Source organism: Phyllobates terribilis, unplaced genomic scaffold (genome assembly GCF_046119375.1).
Source record: "Phyllobates terribilis strain yellow unplaced genomic scaffold, ASM4611937v1 Scaffold_1__5_contigs__length_1240528914, whole genome shotgun sequence".
Classification (NCBI taxonomy): domain Eukaryota; kingdom Metazoa; phylum Chordata; class Amphibia; order Anura; family Dendrobatidae; genus Phyllobates; species Phyllobates terribilis.
The window spans coordinates 534,301,636-534,319,264 of NW_027362761.1; the positions used below are offsets into that span (position 1 = coordinate 534,301,636).

The window sequence follows — 17,629 nt, forward strand, 5'->3', positions numbered from 1 at the left end:
TCCGTACAGCTATCAGCACTACAAATATCATTTTATACAGCCAAGAATGCTTCTAGATTACATTTACTGCAAAATCACGTAGATTGCTATATATAACCCACAAAGTGGGATTATAACAGGTAATGGACCCGTAAAACTTTATCTGTCTGAGCTAACAAGATGTAGATTTTGGGCATTATACAATTATTATTATATTTAATATATAATTATACAACAACAGCATTAACATACCTTTGACAACACCTCTCAACAATAAATTAATCTCAGGATGATCAGTGGATCACCTATAATTTTCAAGAGAATTTGGCAGCAAGTACTCAATTTGCCTGCAGCGCCCCTACAGGGCAAATAAAGTATTACACTGTTAACAGTTAAATCAATAAGCAGTCTGAGATCTATAGTGCACAAACAAACCAGGTCCTCCAGAAAGAGATGCTCTTTATAGACAATATCTAAAAATGGAGGTTATGGATTAGGAACTCCTTTTTATTGGCTGCTGTTCTATCATAAGCTAAATAAAAATAAGATTTCCAAAGCAGTAAACCCCTTCTCTTACAGTCTATGAAAGACCCATAATTAATCATGCATCAGCTTGAAATTGTGGTAATCTGTGAATTGACTTAAAGGGGTTGTCCAGGCTTGGGGTTCAAGTCTGCAGTCACTCTATGTGACTGCAGACTTGTGAATCCTCACATGATGCAAAATTAGCGCCTTCAGGCCAACTTTACGTGCGTGGCCCCGCTCAATGCAAGTGAATTGAACGAGGCCGTACAAGTCTAGTCTGAATATGGCCTGAGAATCCTGACAGCGTGCACTGTGCACTCTGTGATGATTCACAAGTCTGCAGTCACAAGGAGTGACTGCCGACTTGAACCCAAAGCCGGGACAACCCCTTTAAAGGGAGTCTGTGAACACAACACGACCATTCAAACCAAGCACATAGGGGACATAGTCCTAACAAAAATTCATAAAATATGGTAAGGAGGTGCTTAGTGCACCCTGTTTGTGGCCTGAGCAGTTCACTGCACTATACCCAGGGTTGCCAACCGTCAGGAAATTCCAGGACAGTCTGTAAAAATAGGGCACTTCTTTGCCCTGTCTTTCATTTTACAGATCACAGTGAATGCAGCTGATGTCCCATATCAGAATTATATGCTGTAGACATGTAACACTTATAATCATAAGGATTTATTGTGGTTTTACAAAGTGTCTGCAAAAAATACTGTCTGTCTGTGATTTTTTGATAAACTGTCCAGAAAAAAAAAAGTCAAGTTGCCTATCCTGCATACCCACCTACTTGTTTTCCATCTATCTCCATGCCCCCTGCCCTCCCTCTGGCTTGATTGACATATCTGGCTTTACTGGAGTCAGAGGAGGGCTCCGTAATCAGGCACAGGCTTGTGTGACAAAGAAAAGACCATATTACATCTTGTAAGGTTCTTCACATTGATGGCTGGAAAATAAAGGAAATCTATCATATGGATAGGGGATAACTGGTTATTTTGAGAATATCCCTTTAAAATATGCACATTTTGAATGACAGGTTCCCTTTAAAAAGTTTTGGTAAACTGATTAAAAATGAGACTCTTTATGATGTATATAAATATTTTTTACTTAGAAAACACATAAAAAATAAATCCATCTCATTGTAAGAATCAGCATCCTGTAAACAATACATTAATTACATTGTCAGCTTTAAGTTACATTTACATTTAACACTAAAATCGTACGAGGAAAATACCATATTTACACGACATAAGTATGTCATGTAAATAGGCTGATACAATCACTGCTGATACAATCACCCACGATGCAGCAGCAGATTTTTATTTTTCCAATAAAGTTTTTTTTTTTTTTTTACATAATAAGTGTATAAATATTTCTAAGAATTGGCTTCAGTGCAATGGGTGATTTCATTTGAATCCTTGCGAGAGGTATATATGATATCCAGTCTACAATTTACAGGTAGTATGAATTATTTTTTTCAATGATGAGGGTTGTAGTCCACAATGGGTAGCATTATCAGTTGTGGTTGTGACGCTTTAAAGGGACGGTCTAGTGAAGAAAAGTCATTTATCTTCAGGATAAGTGATAACTTATCAAGGGGGGGTCTGGCTTCTGGACCGCAGTGCACGGACTGGCCGGCGGCTCTCCCGACCTGAGCATGACGGCTTCATGTATTTCTATGCGGCTGTCACGCTCGGGTGGGGAGATTCGCCAGCTAGTCCATGCACTGCGTTCCAATCTGGCACCGATTTATACGGCCGTCTGACTGCACCCTTTGAATGGAAAAGTAGTGCACCTGGCCGACCACTGCTCCAATCATTCTCTCTGGGTCTGCCGGAAAAACCGAAGTGCTGTGCTTGCCAGTCCCATTGAGAATGAGTGGGGCAGCGGTCGGCCATGTGCACTAATGCTCCATTCTGGTGAACAGTCGGGGACCCAGCAGTCAGATCTGTAAGATATTACCTTTTCTACACTGGACAAGTCCTTTAAGTGTTGAGACTGCACGGATCTTTACATCTATGAAAATAAGGAGTGTAGCTAATGGGGGCTCGTGGAAGTATTCTGGGGTACTGGGTGGTGGGAGGATGGGTCACCAATCAGCCATTCAACCCTAGACATAAGTTATTGAAGCTTAGGGCAGTAAACTGATATCTTTCCCCCATAGTTATGTTCTGAATAAAATTCTAGCTACGAAAATTTCTGAACAGAACAAAATGCTCGGGTGTTCTGAATCCCAAAATGTTTGATTTGTCAGTCAGTCTTCACCATTGTAATGAGTATTTGCTCAGTGCATGAGATTGTACTCATATTTCGTACTGGAGCAGCTTCATTTCTTTATATATAGCCCATCCTGGTAGATAATTTTGTCACTGGATACATGGGAGCATTTACACCGTGCAGTTTCAATGGGAAATGTCTCATTGTGTAAGGCACAAATATTTAAAATGATGCACAGCAATAAAAAAACTAAATACGAAGAATCCTGCACCCAGAATAGGCATGTGCACAGAGGTATTCGTCCTTGTGGTGTTATTTTTTTGCTGAGTTTTTTTGAGTAGTAACTCCAAGTCTATGTGCACTAGGAGTCTTTTTGGAGCGGATACTTAGAGGAAACTCTCAGAATCCTCCTCAAAAACTTTCCACTTAGTTGTTATTTGCACACAGTATCTTTTTCAGGCAGAATCAGTCTGAAAAAGAGTTGAAAATCCATCATAGATACAATACACAGCAATGTAAAAACAACATTGCTGTGCACATATTCTGTATTTTGTTACTTCTTTTTAAAAGCTTCAGGGCTTGGAAACCACGATGCTGTTAAAAGATGTAAAATGTTCATTCTTTGGGACACTTCCGCTCAGAAACCGCCCGCTCTTTTAATAGAAGATATAATAAAAAGTTGCCAGAGGCAGAGACGCCGCAAAAATGATGGCAAAACCTCCGGCAGAGCGGCTTCAGGAAAAAAGCCGCCAGCTTTTTCCTGAAGCTGCATTGGGAAAGAAAACTCCGGCAGAGGATTAAAGATGCCGTGTGCACATAAAAAGTCAGTTTCTGCTCCAAAAACTCCTTGAAGAACTCCATGTGCACATAGCCAGCTTGAGAAATTTTGAGGAGGATTTGGAGAGTGTCCCTTAGTTTCTGATCCTGAAACTCACATCCTAACAAGCAATACTATAGGAGAATATCTCTGTAAAGTATGGCTTCATAGACTTCTTGAGGTGCCGTATTAGGCCATGTTCAGTATTTGATCAGTATTTTACATCAGTATTTGTAAGCCAAAACCAGGAGTGGGTGATAAATTGCAGAAGTGGTGACGTGTTTCTATTATACTTTTCCTCTGATTATTCCACTCCTGGTTTTGGCTTATAAATACTGATGTAAAATACTGACCAAATACTGAATGTGTGAACGTGGCCTTATTGCTTTGTACAACTCACAGGTCATCTATAGCCGGAATTCAGCTTTGTGCATAAGTTGTATCAACTTTTTACTCCGTAGTCCATGTCTTAGCGCTGTACTGTCGGACTATTGTGAGCGTTGCCTGCCCCCTGATGGCAGTCAGGACAACCAGCAATGTGAGCTGCAGTTTATGGAAGTGTAGTTAGCTGATTGTAGATAGATTCAGTTTGGGACCCATCTAAATTTATAGCCTCCTTCATTGGTCCTAATAGTAAAGGCATTTCCCTGGGGAAAAGCAAGAGTCCGAATGGTGCAGTGGTCTTTGATGGAGGTCCTGAAGGTAATGTCTTCTTCCAAATCAGTGTTACACAAGTTCACTGAGCTGTGACCTGTGGAGGTCTTCAGTCCGTGAAAGGCTCCGCACATTTTGATAGTGGTGGTGACCTCATCCTTGCCGTCCTCAGAATATAATTTTGGACGCTTGGCTTCACTGTGGACACTCCCCATCAGGGCGGCATTGCACTTCTTGGAAATTTCCTTCAATATCTCATCCACCTGATTACACTCCAGCTCGGTGGTCTGTGGATAGAATTCCTCTAGGCTTCTTTTTACTGGCAGTCTGTTCGGTAAGGCGTCAGAAGGAAGTCTGGTATCATCCGGATGTCTCATCAGCTTCTGTAGGAAGAAGAAGAGGAAAAATTTTAGTTTTATAAACATAGGGTCTGATTCATGATTTGCGTTTTTTTTTAAAGAGGTTGTTCACCACTTTTACATTGATGGCCTATCCTTAGGATAGATCACCAATGTCTGATTGGCCGGGGTCTGACACCCGGCACCCCCTCAGATCAGCGGATTTGAATAGGAGGCGGATGTGTAGTACTAAGCCCCGGCCACTACAAGTAGACGGAGCGGCTCGGCAAGTGAGTACTTCCAGCCGGTGGTCGCTGCCGCCGACACTGATAACAGCTAAACGGCGGGGGTGCCGGGTGTCGGACCCCGGCTGAACAGTCATTGTTGACCTGTCTTAAGGATACGCCATCAATTTAAAAGTAGTAGACAACCTTTTTAAGTCACTTTTATTTTTTTGTGCCAAATTCTTCAAAGTTGCACACGTGGTTCATGAATTTTGTGCAAAGTCAAAAATGTTCTTTATTTTTGCCTTTTTGCTTGCATGTTCCGCTAAAATGTCTAAAATGTTCTGCCAAAGTTACAGGCATACCTAAAATACCTCCTGTTGCTGGAGAAAATTTGCTCAAAAATTTTGCAACATTTTGATGAGTCAGCTGAAAACATGTAGAAACCACCCACAATGTATATAAAAAAAACCATAAAAATATACTTAAAAAAAGTTTCAAATTAAAAGAAGTATAAGACGGAAACAAAAAACAGGTGAAAACGTTGAAAATGAGACAATAAAAAAATGTGCAAATGCAATAATGAATTGGGTATCTAATGCCTATATTATCTCCCTTTGTTATGCTATTGTAATCTGATATCAGCCAACATGAAGCTTTGCAATCCAAGTTGGCGGCACTCAAGCACCCTCTGTGGGCAAGTGATCACATTGCAGCTTCCGCTTACATCAAGTACAGACGCCAAATGCTTCGCCTGATTTGCAAGTTCTTTAAGCTGAACGTTTTTTTCTTTGAGGCAAGCGATCTCCTCCTGCTTTTCATTCAGGGTCACATGCAGCTGAAGGTGTTAAAAATAAATGTATTTAGTAATAATATCTTTTAAACATCGGATTCCTAATCAATAGCATATATAGTATAGTATATAGCATACTATATAGCATACGTTGCCACAATACATACCTGGTTGTTTTCTACCAAGGCATCTCCCAGCGCCTTCTGGTTCTGATCAGCCATATCCCTCCAGAATTGTTCTGTGCTGGGAATAGGCTGCACGTTAATGGCCGTGAGTTGGGGTTGGGATGGGTGGATATTGGGGACCATGCATGGCTCAAATGCTGGCACATCCGAGGGTAGGAGAAGGAAGCTTGCTGCACCCAATCCCGTCTGCATGTGAGAGGTCTGGTCTGCAAAGAAGTTTGGACATTAATTCAGAATATAAAAGAAGCATATATAAAATAGTAGTGTGTTTAAAGCCGCTAGACAGACTGCGTCTTTTGGTTCATTTATCTCTCTCTATGCTTCCATGGGGAGCCTCAAAAATTATTGCAAAAAAACGCAATTGTGTTTGCAAGTTCAGAAAACCAAAGTTTCTGCACTAAAAAAAAAATTATTAAAAAAGCTATGTCAATTCTTTACTAATAAACATCAAACAAGAAGAAAATTGCACTAAAAAAGCAGAAAAAAAACACAAATCAGAGCAGATTGTTATTGCTTATTCTGGTGCAGATACCTGCAGAAAAATGGAAACGGAAGAAAGTGATGTTTTTGCTCTTGTGAACATGGCATTATACTCCCTAGCACTGATTTATGGGCTGACGGCTCAGTCAGAACTCCGTGCTGAGAGCAATCGACATAATGCAATTTCTGCAATTTTTAACACAAAACAATTTTGTTACTACTTCTATAATACCGTAAAAAGGTACAAAATAAAATACTTCATAAATATCTTATTACTCTACTTATTACTCAAATCTCACATTAATCCTAGGTGGTACTAACTCATGCACACATACTAGAAAACAAATGCCACACAATCAAAGGGGGAATATACAGTTCAATAAAAGGTTCTTGGTGCTGTAAGGTGCCAGCGTTCCTTGCCGGGGCACGGTGCCAACTGCACTGCTATAATTGCTAATAAAAGCTGGCAAAAGTACAATGTAATAATTATAAACTGGTAAGCAATGGTCCAACTGGTGTAGAGCTGCAAGTCCAAGAATTATGCAGAGAAAAGTTGCAAGAAAAATAAATAACTATAACAAAAAAACATACAATGTGTAATATAATAAGTAAAATAAAACAAAATAATAATAATAATAAAAAAAACTGTCCCTTACCATCAATAAAACTGTCCACAGCATCCCTGAATTCCTGCAGATCAAACTCAGATTCACTTTGTAAGCAATGCCCCTGAAACACATAAAGGGGTACAGCAGGTGTAAGCAGCAGCACCATAAACCTACAGGTGCAGAAAGAATATCCTTGAAGCATTACCATAAATGTACAGGTGCAAAACAGATATCCCTGCAACAGCACCATAAATGTACAGGTGCAAAACAGATATCCCTGCAACAGCACCATAAATGTACAGGTGCAAAACGGATATCCTTGCAGAAGCACCATAAAAGTACAGGTACAAAACGGATATCCTTGCAGAAGCACCATAAAAGTACAGGTGCAAAACGGATATCCTTGAAACATCACCATTAACGTACAGGTGCAAAACAGATATCTCTGCAACAGCACCATAAACGTACAGGTGCAAAACGGATATCCTTGCAGAAGCACCATAAAAGTGGAGGTACAGAACGTATATCTCAGCAACAGCACCATAAACGTACAGGTGCAAAACAAATATCCCTGCAGCATCACCATAAACGTGGAGGGGCAGAACAGAAATCCCTGCATAAAAAGAGGCCACAAACCTGGTATTCATATCCATAGGTGGAAAAATTAAAGGGACCAGTCTGCACTGCCATTTCCAACATTATGACTGTGTCCACCAGTGGGAGAGTTAATGAGACGCGTAGATGGTGCAGACTGTAGTGTAACGTTCACTGATGCCAGCAGCAGGTGTACAGGAGGCAGGACAAGTCAGTTATCCTGAACCTGTCAGTCTTCTCTGTCCCTATACAGCCTATGTCGCCTCCTGATTGGTCAATGATTGTCCAATCTCTGCCCCTCACCGATCAGCATTCCTCAAAGTCCCTTCAGTGACAGATTAACCTAGGCTGCTTGCTTCAGTGTGCAGAGCCTCACCTCAGGGCACCGGGCAAATAAACTGCCCGGGGAGGCTTAGCCTCCATACAATGCAAAACCAGGGCGCCACCCAAACAGTGCACTGATCACATCCACTACAATGCACTTCACAGCAGATTAAATGACTATTCATTGCAGGTTTACCTGTGTACACTACACACCTATGGGCAGCCGGCACCAATAGATAGTGCACATTACAGGTAGGATTGTCTGCTGGGACCTAAAGGAACATTCTGCTCCAAACTTAGTGGTGCGCCCTGTGTGTCACACTTGGCATATGTTGCATGAAGTTAGCAACAAAGGGGGGCATGCATTTCTTTGGAGTAAAATTCATCATAGTTTTTAAGCCTTTTTTTTAAAAGAAAAAATGGTTCTACAGTTAAGGTTATGTTCACACAATGATCTTTTAATGCTGCAGATTTTCTGCACCTATTAAGTAAATTAAGTTACTTGCTTTTTTTCATTGCGTTTTTGAGTGCGTATTTTTGACCCTGCGTTTTTTGTCTCTTTTTGCTGTTTCGTTCTTTATATAAAGTTGCTTTGTTTTTGATACTTCCTGGTATTTAACTCTGACAACACTGTATTGATACAATAATATGCTAATTACATATGTTTTAGTGCGTTTCCGCAGAGGAGACATACTAAAACGCATGTGTGTTTTTTACCTGCATCTAATGTAACTCTATAAGGAAAACCCGCACATAAAACTCAGTGTACCCGCAAGAGAAATTTACATGTCTCGGTTTTGAAACACGAACCGTAGGTCAGTTTTCACCAAGTAAAATAAAAAGCACAATGGGTGTGAATTTCTATAAATCCCATTCACTTTGCTGGGACTTTAAGACGCTGCGTTTTTGACACAACAAAAATAAGCAGCAACAAAAACTCATCGTGGGAACACAGCCTAAGTTTTTATGATGAGTTTTTTGACTCTACATATTTTTTCTGTGCAAAAATACATGCGTCTTTTAGTTCCAGCAAAGTGGATGGGATTGATAGATATCTCCTGCCCACTGTGTCCTAAGCATAAACTGACCTTGTTGGGTTTTGGGATAAATTTACAAAACGTTGCACTTTGACTCTGATATATTAAGACGGATATTTTACAGGCCCGTTTTAATGAAGGGAGCACTGGAGTTAGATGCACCTCCTAATTAATTTTCAGATCTTTGGACTGCCATGGGCCACAGAAATTTACACCAGCCAGAATCTGTCGCATGCGCTTTGCCACGCCTTGTCCCAGACTTGGACTGGCCCACAGGAGAGCAGGGGAATCCTCCGGTGGGCCACCACTCCCTTATATGAGCAGTACTTGGCATAATATACATGAATCACTATGCACAGACAAAGGTGGCATCTTATTCATTTAACAATCTACCCGGTTCATTGCTGTATAAATTTGTGATTGAGGATAATGTCACATTTGCATGTAGCTGAAAAGTGGAGTCATGGAGTTGGTTACTGGTGGGTCCTTGGCACCTCGGTCCTACACTGTCCTGTCCCATTCACCTCTGTCCATTTTTCAAAAGAGAAGGCGGTACTGGCCCAGGATTGGCGTAAAAATGCAAGACTCTTTCACAGCTTTGAGTTGTGCAAAAGTTTTAAAAAAACTTCACTCAGTTTTACATCAAAATTCTAGTGGAAACTGTTTGATGAACTGGCCCCAATGTTTTGTAACTTAGACACGTTGGATCCCTGCGTCTGTGGAAAAATTAGCATGGATTTTAGGAAACAGTGCAGAAAAAGAAAATGGTCCGTCAAGAGACACGAGGACCAGAATAAGGTGCAGTCTATCAACACCTTCTGATAGAGACACTGTTTGTGTTGCCCCTAGCAACCAATCAGAGCACAGCTTTCATTTCTTAAACTGCTCTGGTAAAATGAAAGTTGTGCTGTGATTGGTTGCTATTAGCAAGAAATACTACTTCTTTAGGACAGACCCCATATTATTGCCATTAGGGAACATTTCTGTAACGTGGAGAGTATTTTGTCATCCTGCCACACAAATCTCGGTCTGTGCATTTTGTGTGAACTTGCCAGAAACATTCACACAAATCTGTATTCTGGTAATAATCCTCCTCCAAATACACTACAAGTGTCAGCCATTATGCAACTTGTTACGCTGCCAAGGTCTATATATAGAGCACAATGTGTGTCACCTCCAGGTGGGTGCAACTCATTGTAATAATCAATTGGGAGAGAACAGCAAATAATGAGGAATAATGAAAAACCACATCCAAACGGCCATGTCAGGCAGTACGTGCCAGTGTATTAACCTTTAAATGGATAGATAATAGAGAGATAATAGAGAGATACAGATATATGGATAGATAGATATATGATAAATAGATAGATAAATCATAGATAGATATATGATAAATAGATAGATAGATAGATAGACAATAGATATATAGATAATAGATAGATAGATAAATCATAGATAGATATATGATAAATAGATAGATAGATAAATCATAGATAGATATATGATAAATAGATAGATAGATAAATCATAGATAGATATATGATAAATAGATAGATAGATAAATCATAGATAGATATATGATAGATAGATAATAGATAGCTTTATGATAGATAGATAATAGAGAGATAATAGAGAGATATAGATAGATATATAGATAGCTAAATAATAGATAGATAGATATATGATAGATAGATAAATAGATAGATAGATAGATAATAGATATATATATATATATATATGGATAGATAGATAGACAATAGATATATAGATAATAGATAGATAAATAATAGATAGATAGATATATGATAGATAGATAGATAATAGATAGATAGATAATACATAAAAGATAGATAGATAGATATATGGATAGATAGATAATAGGTAGATAGATAGATATAGATAGATAAATAGATAATAGATAGATAGATAGATAATAGATAGATAGATAGATAGAAAGATGTATAGATAGATAATAGATGGATAGATATATGAATAGATTGATAGATATATGGATAGATAGATAGATAGAATATAGATAGATAGATACTATATATACAGCCATCATGGTTCGCATAGAGCATGTCAGTGGTTAATTAGGGCATGGATTCGCCCATGTTAGCAGCACACAGTGTATCGGTGGTTGTACTTTCAGCAGTTACATTGATGTAAACCATTAGTTTCTGTAGTAACATCAGTTTCCACAACACAATCCCACAGAGAGCTCAGAAATCCGGCTTTGGACTTTATACCTGATTCTACTTAACAAACTGAAGGTATCAGTCACTGTAAGGCCAAGTTCACACAACCAAATTTTTCAGTCTGAGTGCTGTCCATGAAAATACTGACAGCACTCGGACCAATGTTCTTCAGTTCGGCTGTCCAGATGAGCGATTATTTTGTCACGGACTAAATCTGCCTGTGACAAAAAAAAAGCAGGAAGCACTAATTTCTACTATATGTCGGATGAGACTCGCCTATTCAAGTCTATGGGCGCACAAAAAATATCGCTTCCCATACGGAGCCCATTCTTCAGCATAGGAATTTACTCCAGAAACTCCAAAGCAATATAACAATAATAACCATACTAAATATACTATAAATGTAAAAACTTTACTAGACACAAAAAAACAATTGTCAAGTGAAAAAATGTTAAAAACACCCCAGAAAAAAATATTAAGGCAGTGTGTTCACGCAGGTAAATGCCACAAAGGCATAATCAAATCAAATCTCTATAAATCACACAACATATAAAGTAGTGAAGGTACAAACACTGAGCAAAACAAAAAATCCTAACCTGAGCCTGAAGCAGTCATAGCATAGGAGCCGTAAATAACAAAAGATCAAGCCCAGCAAAGAACGTACCCACTGCATGCCATAGTATATGGACACTAGTGACCAACACTGCCAGTACCTTGACGCGTGTTTCGCGTATAGCTTCATCAGAGGCTTTTGACTCACGTTTCACATATAGCTTCTTCAGAGGGTTTTTACATTCATTTTTTGCATAGCTTTGTCTTTTAACATAGGAAATTGTACTTGGTCTTGTAAATTTTAATAACTACTTATGTATAAAAATGAATGTCATATGGAGAACAATTCAGGGGAAAATTGCCTGGGTTTTTCTGGATGAAACTTGGATGATTCTTTTTCTATATGCTGGTGTGAACTTAGTCTGACAATGGACCATGGATTAGACCAGAAAATACATCTGTATATTATGGGGATTGTCCGGGACTTTGGCACTGATGGCCTATCCTTAGGACCCCTTTAATAATATATACACAGACACAGATGGGGGTACTAAGCTTTAGCTTCTCTACTTTAAAGATATTTTCAGTCACAAGATAAATGAAGATGACGATCAGAAGTAAAGATTTTTAAGCGATTCTGCAATGATCATCAAGGTGATCATTTCCCTCATAGTGATTATCACTGTGATCAGACCCCGGAGGTTGTTATATGTAAACATTGTGTGACCTCTCATTAAACCTGAACTTTTTTCAGTGGTATAAGAGGAGGTAATTACTTGCTTTGACACTGAGTATTGCCATTTCAATTAGCATTTCATGCATAGTGTCTTTCATTTAAAGGGACATCACAGCTTTGAAGTTTGGTGCCTTACCTGCTGCGTTAGACTGCCCCTAGCGGCGTCCTGCTGTATGACACTGTGACAGTCAGCCAAGTCCTGCCAATCAATTGCAGACAGAGCTGTAGGGCAAACACAAGGTGGGTGAGTGCAGCCCTGCTATATACCACACTCCTCACTATATACAGCAGGTGAGAGGTCACATACCTGCATCTACAGTGCTGGGAGACTGCTTCACATAGATGGTCACAGGCCCGGGGGGCTCCCCGAATATTCTCCTGGACACCTGGTTATTATAAATAGTCATCAGCTGAGGTGTTAGAACTACATCACATAAGAAGGGTCAGTGCAGCAGTCCTACCTTCTTCTCCGGCTTCTCTGCTTTCCTATTGACTCTATTAGCAATGTCAGCTATTCTGTTCGGACACAGCTTATCAAAGGCTTTCCTCCTGTGCTGCTGCATGATTCCAGCTCTGGAGGGGAATGGTTGCAGTTCTGCTCTCAGAATGCAATAAATAAGTGATTTAGAGTAAACTTTATAACCGCAGAGCTGCGACAATGTGTGGTCTGCGCCAATCACAGGAGCAGCGGTTACCAGGGTGCAGCGTCCCTAGCAGCAGGCAGCGCCCGAGCCGGAGCCCGCCAGAGCCCGGGCTGCAGAGCGGCTACAGCAGCAGGGAAGGCTGGGAGCGGAGATAATCACCCGAGACAATAGGGGACGTGTAATTACACCCGTGTCACCCGCGGGCACTGGGGGCCTCAACTGACAGTTAGCGGAGGGGGACGTGGTGTCACTAAGGCTGTTATCAGGAGAGGGACAGGGAGCGGCAAAAGAGGCACCCGGCTCATCACTGGCTGAGGACTGCGCCCCCTGCTGGGGACAGCGCAAACCGGGAAGAGGCGCAAATGTGTCAGCCCTGTGCCAATATAAGAGGGGTCTGCACATGTCTTTCTTTCGTCTGTCACTTATCCATCTATAATCTATCTATTATCTATCTATCAATCTATGTATTATCTATTATCCATATATTATATTATCTATCATATCTATCTTTCTATATATTTCTATCTATCCATCGATTATTCTATTTATTATCTATATCTATCTACTATTGTATCTATATCTATCTATCTCTATCTATCAATCACATATCTATCCATTGATTTATCCATCCATTATTCTATCTATTCATCTACTATCCATTATCTATGTATTTATCTATCTCTATCTATCCATTGATTCATCCATCCATTATTCTATCTATCTATTATCTATCTATCTATTATCCATCTCTTATCTATCATTTATCTATACATCTATTATATATTTATTATCTATTATCCATATACACTATTATTTATCTATCTATCATATCTATCCATTGATTCATCCATCCATTATTCTATCTTTCTATCTATCCATCTATCATCTATCTATTATCTATCTATTTATTATCTATCTATTATCTATCTATCTGTCATCTATTATCCATCTATCTCTATCTATCCATCGATTCATCCATCCATTATTCTATCTATCTATCTATCTATCATCTATTTATCTATCTATCTATCTATCATCTATCTATCTATCTATCTATCTATCTATTATCTATCTTTCTATCTTTTTACCACATATCTATTTATATATCTTTCATCTGTATATCTATTATCTATTTATATCTACCTATTTATCATTCATCTATCCAATTGGTCATCTATCTATTATCTATCTGTCCGTATTGTTGGAGTCCATTCCAGTATCTAAATCCAGTCCTGCTTGTGATTCTGAGTCAGTGTCAGTTCTGCCCTGTGACCCAGAACCTGTGTTGTCTGAACAATGTCCAAATCTTTTCCTGCCAGACAGACTGAAGCCCATGTCTGCACCTGCGATCCTGACCCCTGGGGTCAGCAGCTGCAGTACCGGGGACTGCCTGGGAGTGGTACCTGGAGGTTACCTAGAGCTCAAGTCTGACTCCACCATCAGGTGCTGTAGTGAACACCAGGGAGCTGCTTAGCTACACCTCTCCTAGGTAAGCCCGGCCCGTGGCACAGTGGATCCACGGTTCACATGTGTGACAGAAGACTAAGCTGTCTTTAAAAATCATGGTGTTTTGGTGTTTTTCTCAAAAGATAGTAAACCAAGTGCCCAGGATCCCAACGGTTACAAGTATTGTCTGAAAAATATTGTTCTGCCCAGTGGAGGACCAAAGCCTCAGTCTAGCGCTACGTAGCGTCATGTTTCTCACAGCGTTGAGATCTCAGTGTCACGTTGCGATAATGCATCTAATGATCTCCTGTGGTGTCATATTGCAACCTACGACCTACCAACAGTGCAACACATAGTCACAAATGTTTCCAAATATGAGGATGAGGTTTGTCAACAGCTGCTGCGCTCTGTATAGACAGTAACTAGAATGACAAAGCTCAGTATAGAGTGAGCTGAGCTTGGTCATCTCAGTTGCTGCCTATGCAGAGCACAGCAGCCAATAACAAACTCATCTCCACTGGCGCACTTTGCATAAGAAGAGAAAGAAAAGACAGAAGATGAGCACGGAATGAATGAAAACACCATTTAATCAAGTGCAGCATACATGATTTAATACCTTTTTCATTCATCATTTCTAAGAGCTGCTTTTATATTTTTACACTTTTCTAATCCTAACTAAGGTAAGGGATTGGTTTAGGGGTAGATTGAGGCCACGGCCCCACTATCAGTATTTGGTCAGTATTTTTTCTCAGGAGTCGGAGCCAAAACCATGTGAGGAACAATCAGAGAAAAGGTATAATAGAAAGAAGTCACCAATTCTGCATTTATCACCCACTCCTGGTTTCGGCTCCCACTCCTGAGAAAAAATACTGACCAAATACTGATAGTGGGGCCAGGGCCTTAGGTCTAGTGTTGGGCTTAAGACTAAAGCTAGGCTTAAGGTTTAGATTTAGGGTTTATGATAGAGCTACGGTAATGTTACATGAAAAAATAGTGATAAATAAAAAGCAAAAAATGTATAACTTTATATATTTTTTTAAAATTTTTTGTCTGAGTTCAGGAAATGCAGAAAAAAAAACTAGGAAGCTAATGCCAAACTATAAGTACATCAGTATTTTCCTCAAATTACAATACTCGGGAGATAAGAGGTCTAAGGCCCTGGCCCCACTATCAGTATTCGGTCAGTATTTTTTCTCAGGAGTGGGAGCCAAAACCAGGTGAGGAACAATCAGAGAAAAGGTATAATAGAAACAAGTCACCAATTCTGCATTTATCACCCACTCCTGGTTTTGGCTCCCACTCCTGAGAAAAAATACTGACCCAATACTGACCAAATACTGATAGTGGGGCCGTGGCCTAATACTAGATTACTGATGGAAGTAACTCCGGGAACACTAACTGTTCACTTATTAAGGTTCCTTATTTATGGGGCACAAAATACCTACCATGCCCTGGCTGCTGGTAACCTGCGCTACGCCACTGTAGTATAGATAAATGGTTATTTCCATTTTATTAAGTGATGGCATATCGCTATTATCGGAAGGGGTCTGAGCCCTGGAACCCCCACCAATCCTGAGAATGAAAGGACTGCCGCCCCTTCACAGTTTTCTCTGTTGTAATCCTATCCACCCACTGTGCAGGGGAACTACAGCACAGCTCTATTCAACTGAAACAGCGATGGGGTCCCTTAATTTTTAGGATTTGTGAGGGCCCAGATGTTGGATCAATCAAAAAAGTGTTGGCGTATCTTAGCGATATGCTATAACTTTTTTAGACTTACATATCATCAATGAAGAGGAGCAGAACTGTATGCTGTATGCGTTTTGGCAACCATTCAGTGGCCCCGTCAAGGCTTATGTCCGAACCCCCCGAACAATATTGTATGTATTCATTTGATGACATCCTGCGGTGCCACCATTTGCATAGGAAAATTAGTATTTATAGCACAAGTCCCCCCAAACATGTTTTACCACATGTGTGGCGTCATCAGGGGATGGGACACTGGCATACCCCAGGGTGTCATCAATTAATACATACAACTGATAATCGCTATAAATTATTTGAGGCAGATTAGGGACAAGATTTTATACCCATATGCATTTTAATATAAGTAATAAAAGCTAAGTTTTATGGCTTGATAGAGAGGGATTTCGGGTTCTCCCCACTTTTTTAATATATATACTATATTCCTCCCAGGCCATTATTTGTCCTCTTTTTGGTTTAGTATCTAATCTTTGTACTGTGACATCACTACGCAAATAAGTGCAATGTGACATCATCAACATTGTGGATCACCTTTATACTGTAATATCACAATGTACATTATCGATGCACTGTGACAACACTGTGTGAATGATCCCTGTACTGTGACATCATAGTGTACATTGTCCATGCAGTAGGACAGTGAGTAATCTTTATACTGTGACATCACTACGTACATTAATCATGCTCTATAATATCACTGCATGAATGACCTCTATATTGTGCATTGTGACATCACTCCATGAACGACTTCTATACTGTGACTTACCCATTCACTCTGACATCACTGTGTGAATAATGTCAATGCCGTGATGTTACAGTATATATTATCCTCCATAGGCTTTTTTCACACATGTTGGATTTGACACAGAGTTTAGCAGAGATTTTGTGCCAAAATCTGCATCAGATAATATGCGCTTCATCAATGTGAATGGTCTTTCTGCAATTCTGTTCGTCTGCAAAATAGAGAGCTGATTTTTAGCGGAGTTTGGTACTTACTTAGAGGGGAGTGATCTGTGCTGCAGACTGCAGGTCAGTAATAGAGGGATGATCTGTGCTGCAGACTGCAGGTCAGTAATAGAGGGATGATCTGTGCTGCAGACTGCAGGTCAGTAATAGAGGGATGATCTGTGCTGCAGACTGCAGGTCAGTAATAGAGGGATGATCTGTGCTGCAGACTGCAGGTCAGTAATAGAGGGATGATCTGTGCTGCAGACTGCAGGTCAGTAATAGAGGGAGTGATCTGTGCTGCAGACTGTAGGTCAGTAATAGAGGGAGTGATCTGTGCTGCAGACTATCAGTAATAGAGGGAGTGATCTGTGCTGCAGACTGCAGGTCAGTAATAGAGGGGTGATCTGTGCTACAGACTGTCAGTAATAGAGGGATGATCTGTGCTGCAGACTGCAGGTCAGTAATAGAGGGAGTGATCTGTGCTGCAAACTGTAAGTCAGTAATAGAGGGATGATCTGTGCTGCAGACTGTAGGTCAGTAATAGAGGGAGTGATCTGTGCTGC

At 40.0% G+C, this 17,629-nt stretch overlaps 1 protein-coding gene across 2 annotated transcripts; it reads right to left on the reverse strand.

Annotated features, from left to right (window-relative positions):
- Positions 1-1,649: 1,649 nt before the first annotated feature.
- On the reverse strand, positions 1,650-12,991 carry MCIDAS (multiciliate differentiation and DNA synthesis associated cell cycle protein). Of its 2 annotated transcripts, XM_073680338.1 has the most exons (7): positions 12,726-12,991; positions 12,572-12,650; positions 12,401-12,486; positions 6,872-6,944; positions 5,718-5,941; positions 5,485-5,595; positions 1,650-4,578 (listed from the first exon to the last, which is right to left on the reverse strand). In XM_073680338.1, the coding sequence occupies exons 1-7, from the start codon at positions 12,825-12,827 to the stop codon at positions 4,126-4,128; spliced, it is 1,128 nt and encodes a 375-aa protein (XP_073536439.1). In that variant the 5' UTR covers positions 12,828-12,991; the 3' UTR covers positions 1,650-4,125. The 2 variants fall into 2 exon arrangements, with proteins under 2 accessions (XP_073536439.1, XP_073536440.1); XM_073680339.1 differs by lacking the exons at positions 12,401-12,486; positions 12,572-12,650; positions 12,726-12,991 and adding an exon at positions 7,460-7,658.
- Between the last annotated feature and the right edge of the window lie 4,638 nt (positions 12,992-17,629).

Coding starts and splice junctions, on each gene's coding strand:
- MCIDAS (XM_073680338.1), bottom strand. CDS start 12,827: ATGCAGCAGCACAGGAGGAAAGCCTTTGATAAGCTGTGTCCGAACAGA. Junction 6,945..12,400: donor GGGGCAGTCTAACGCAGCAG/GTAAGGCACCAA, acceptor TATGTGTTTCAG/GGGCATTGCTTACAAAGTGA. Junction 4,579..5,484: donor ATTTGGCGTCTGTACTTGAT/GTAAGCGGAAGC, acceptor TTCTTCCTACAG/AAGCTGATGAGACATCCGGA.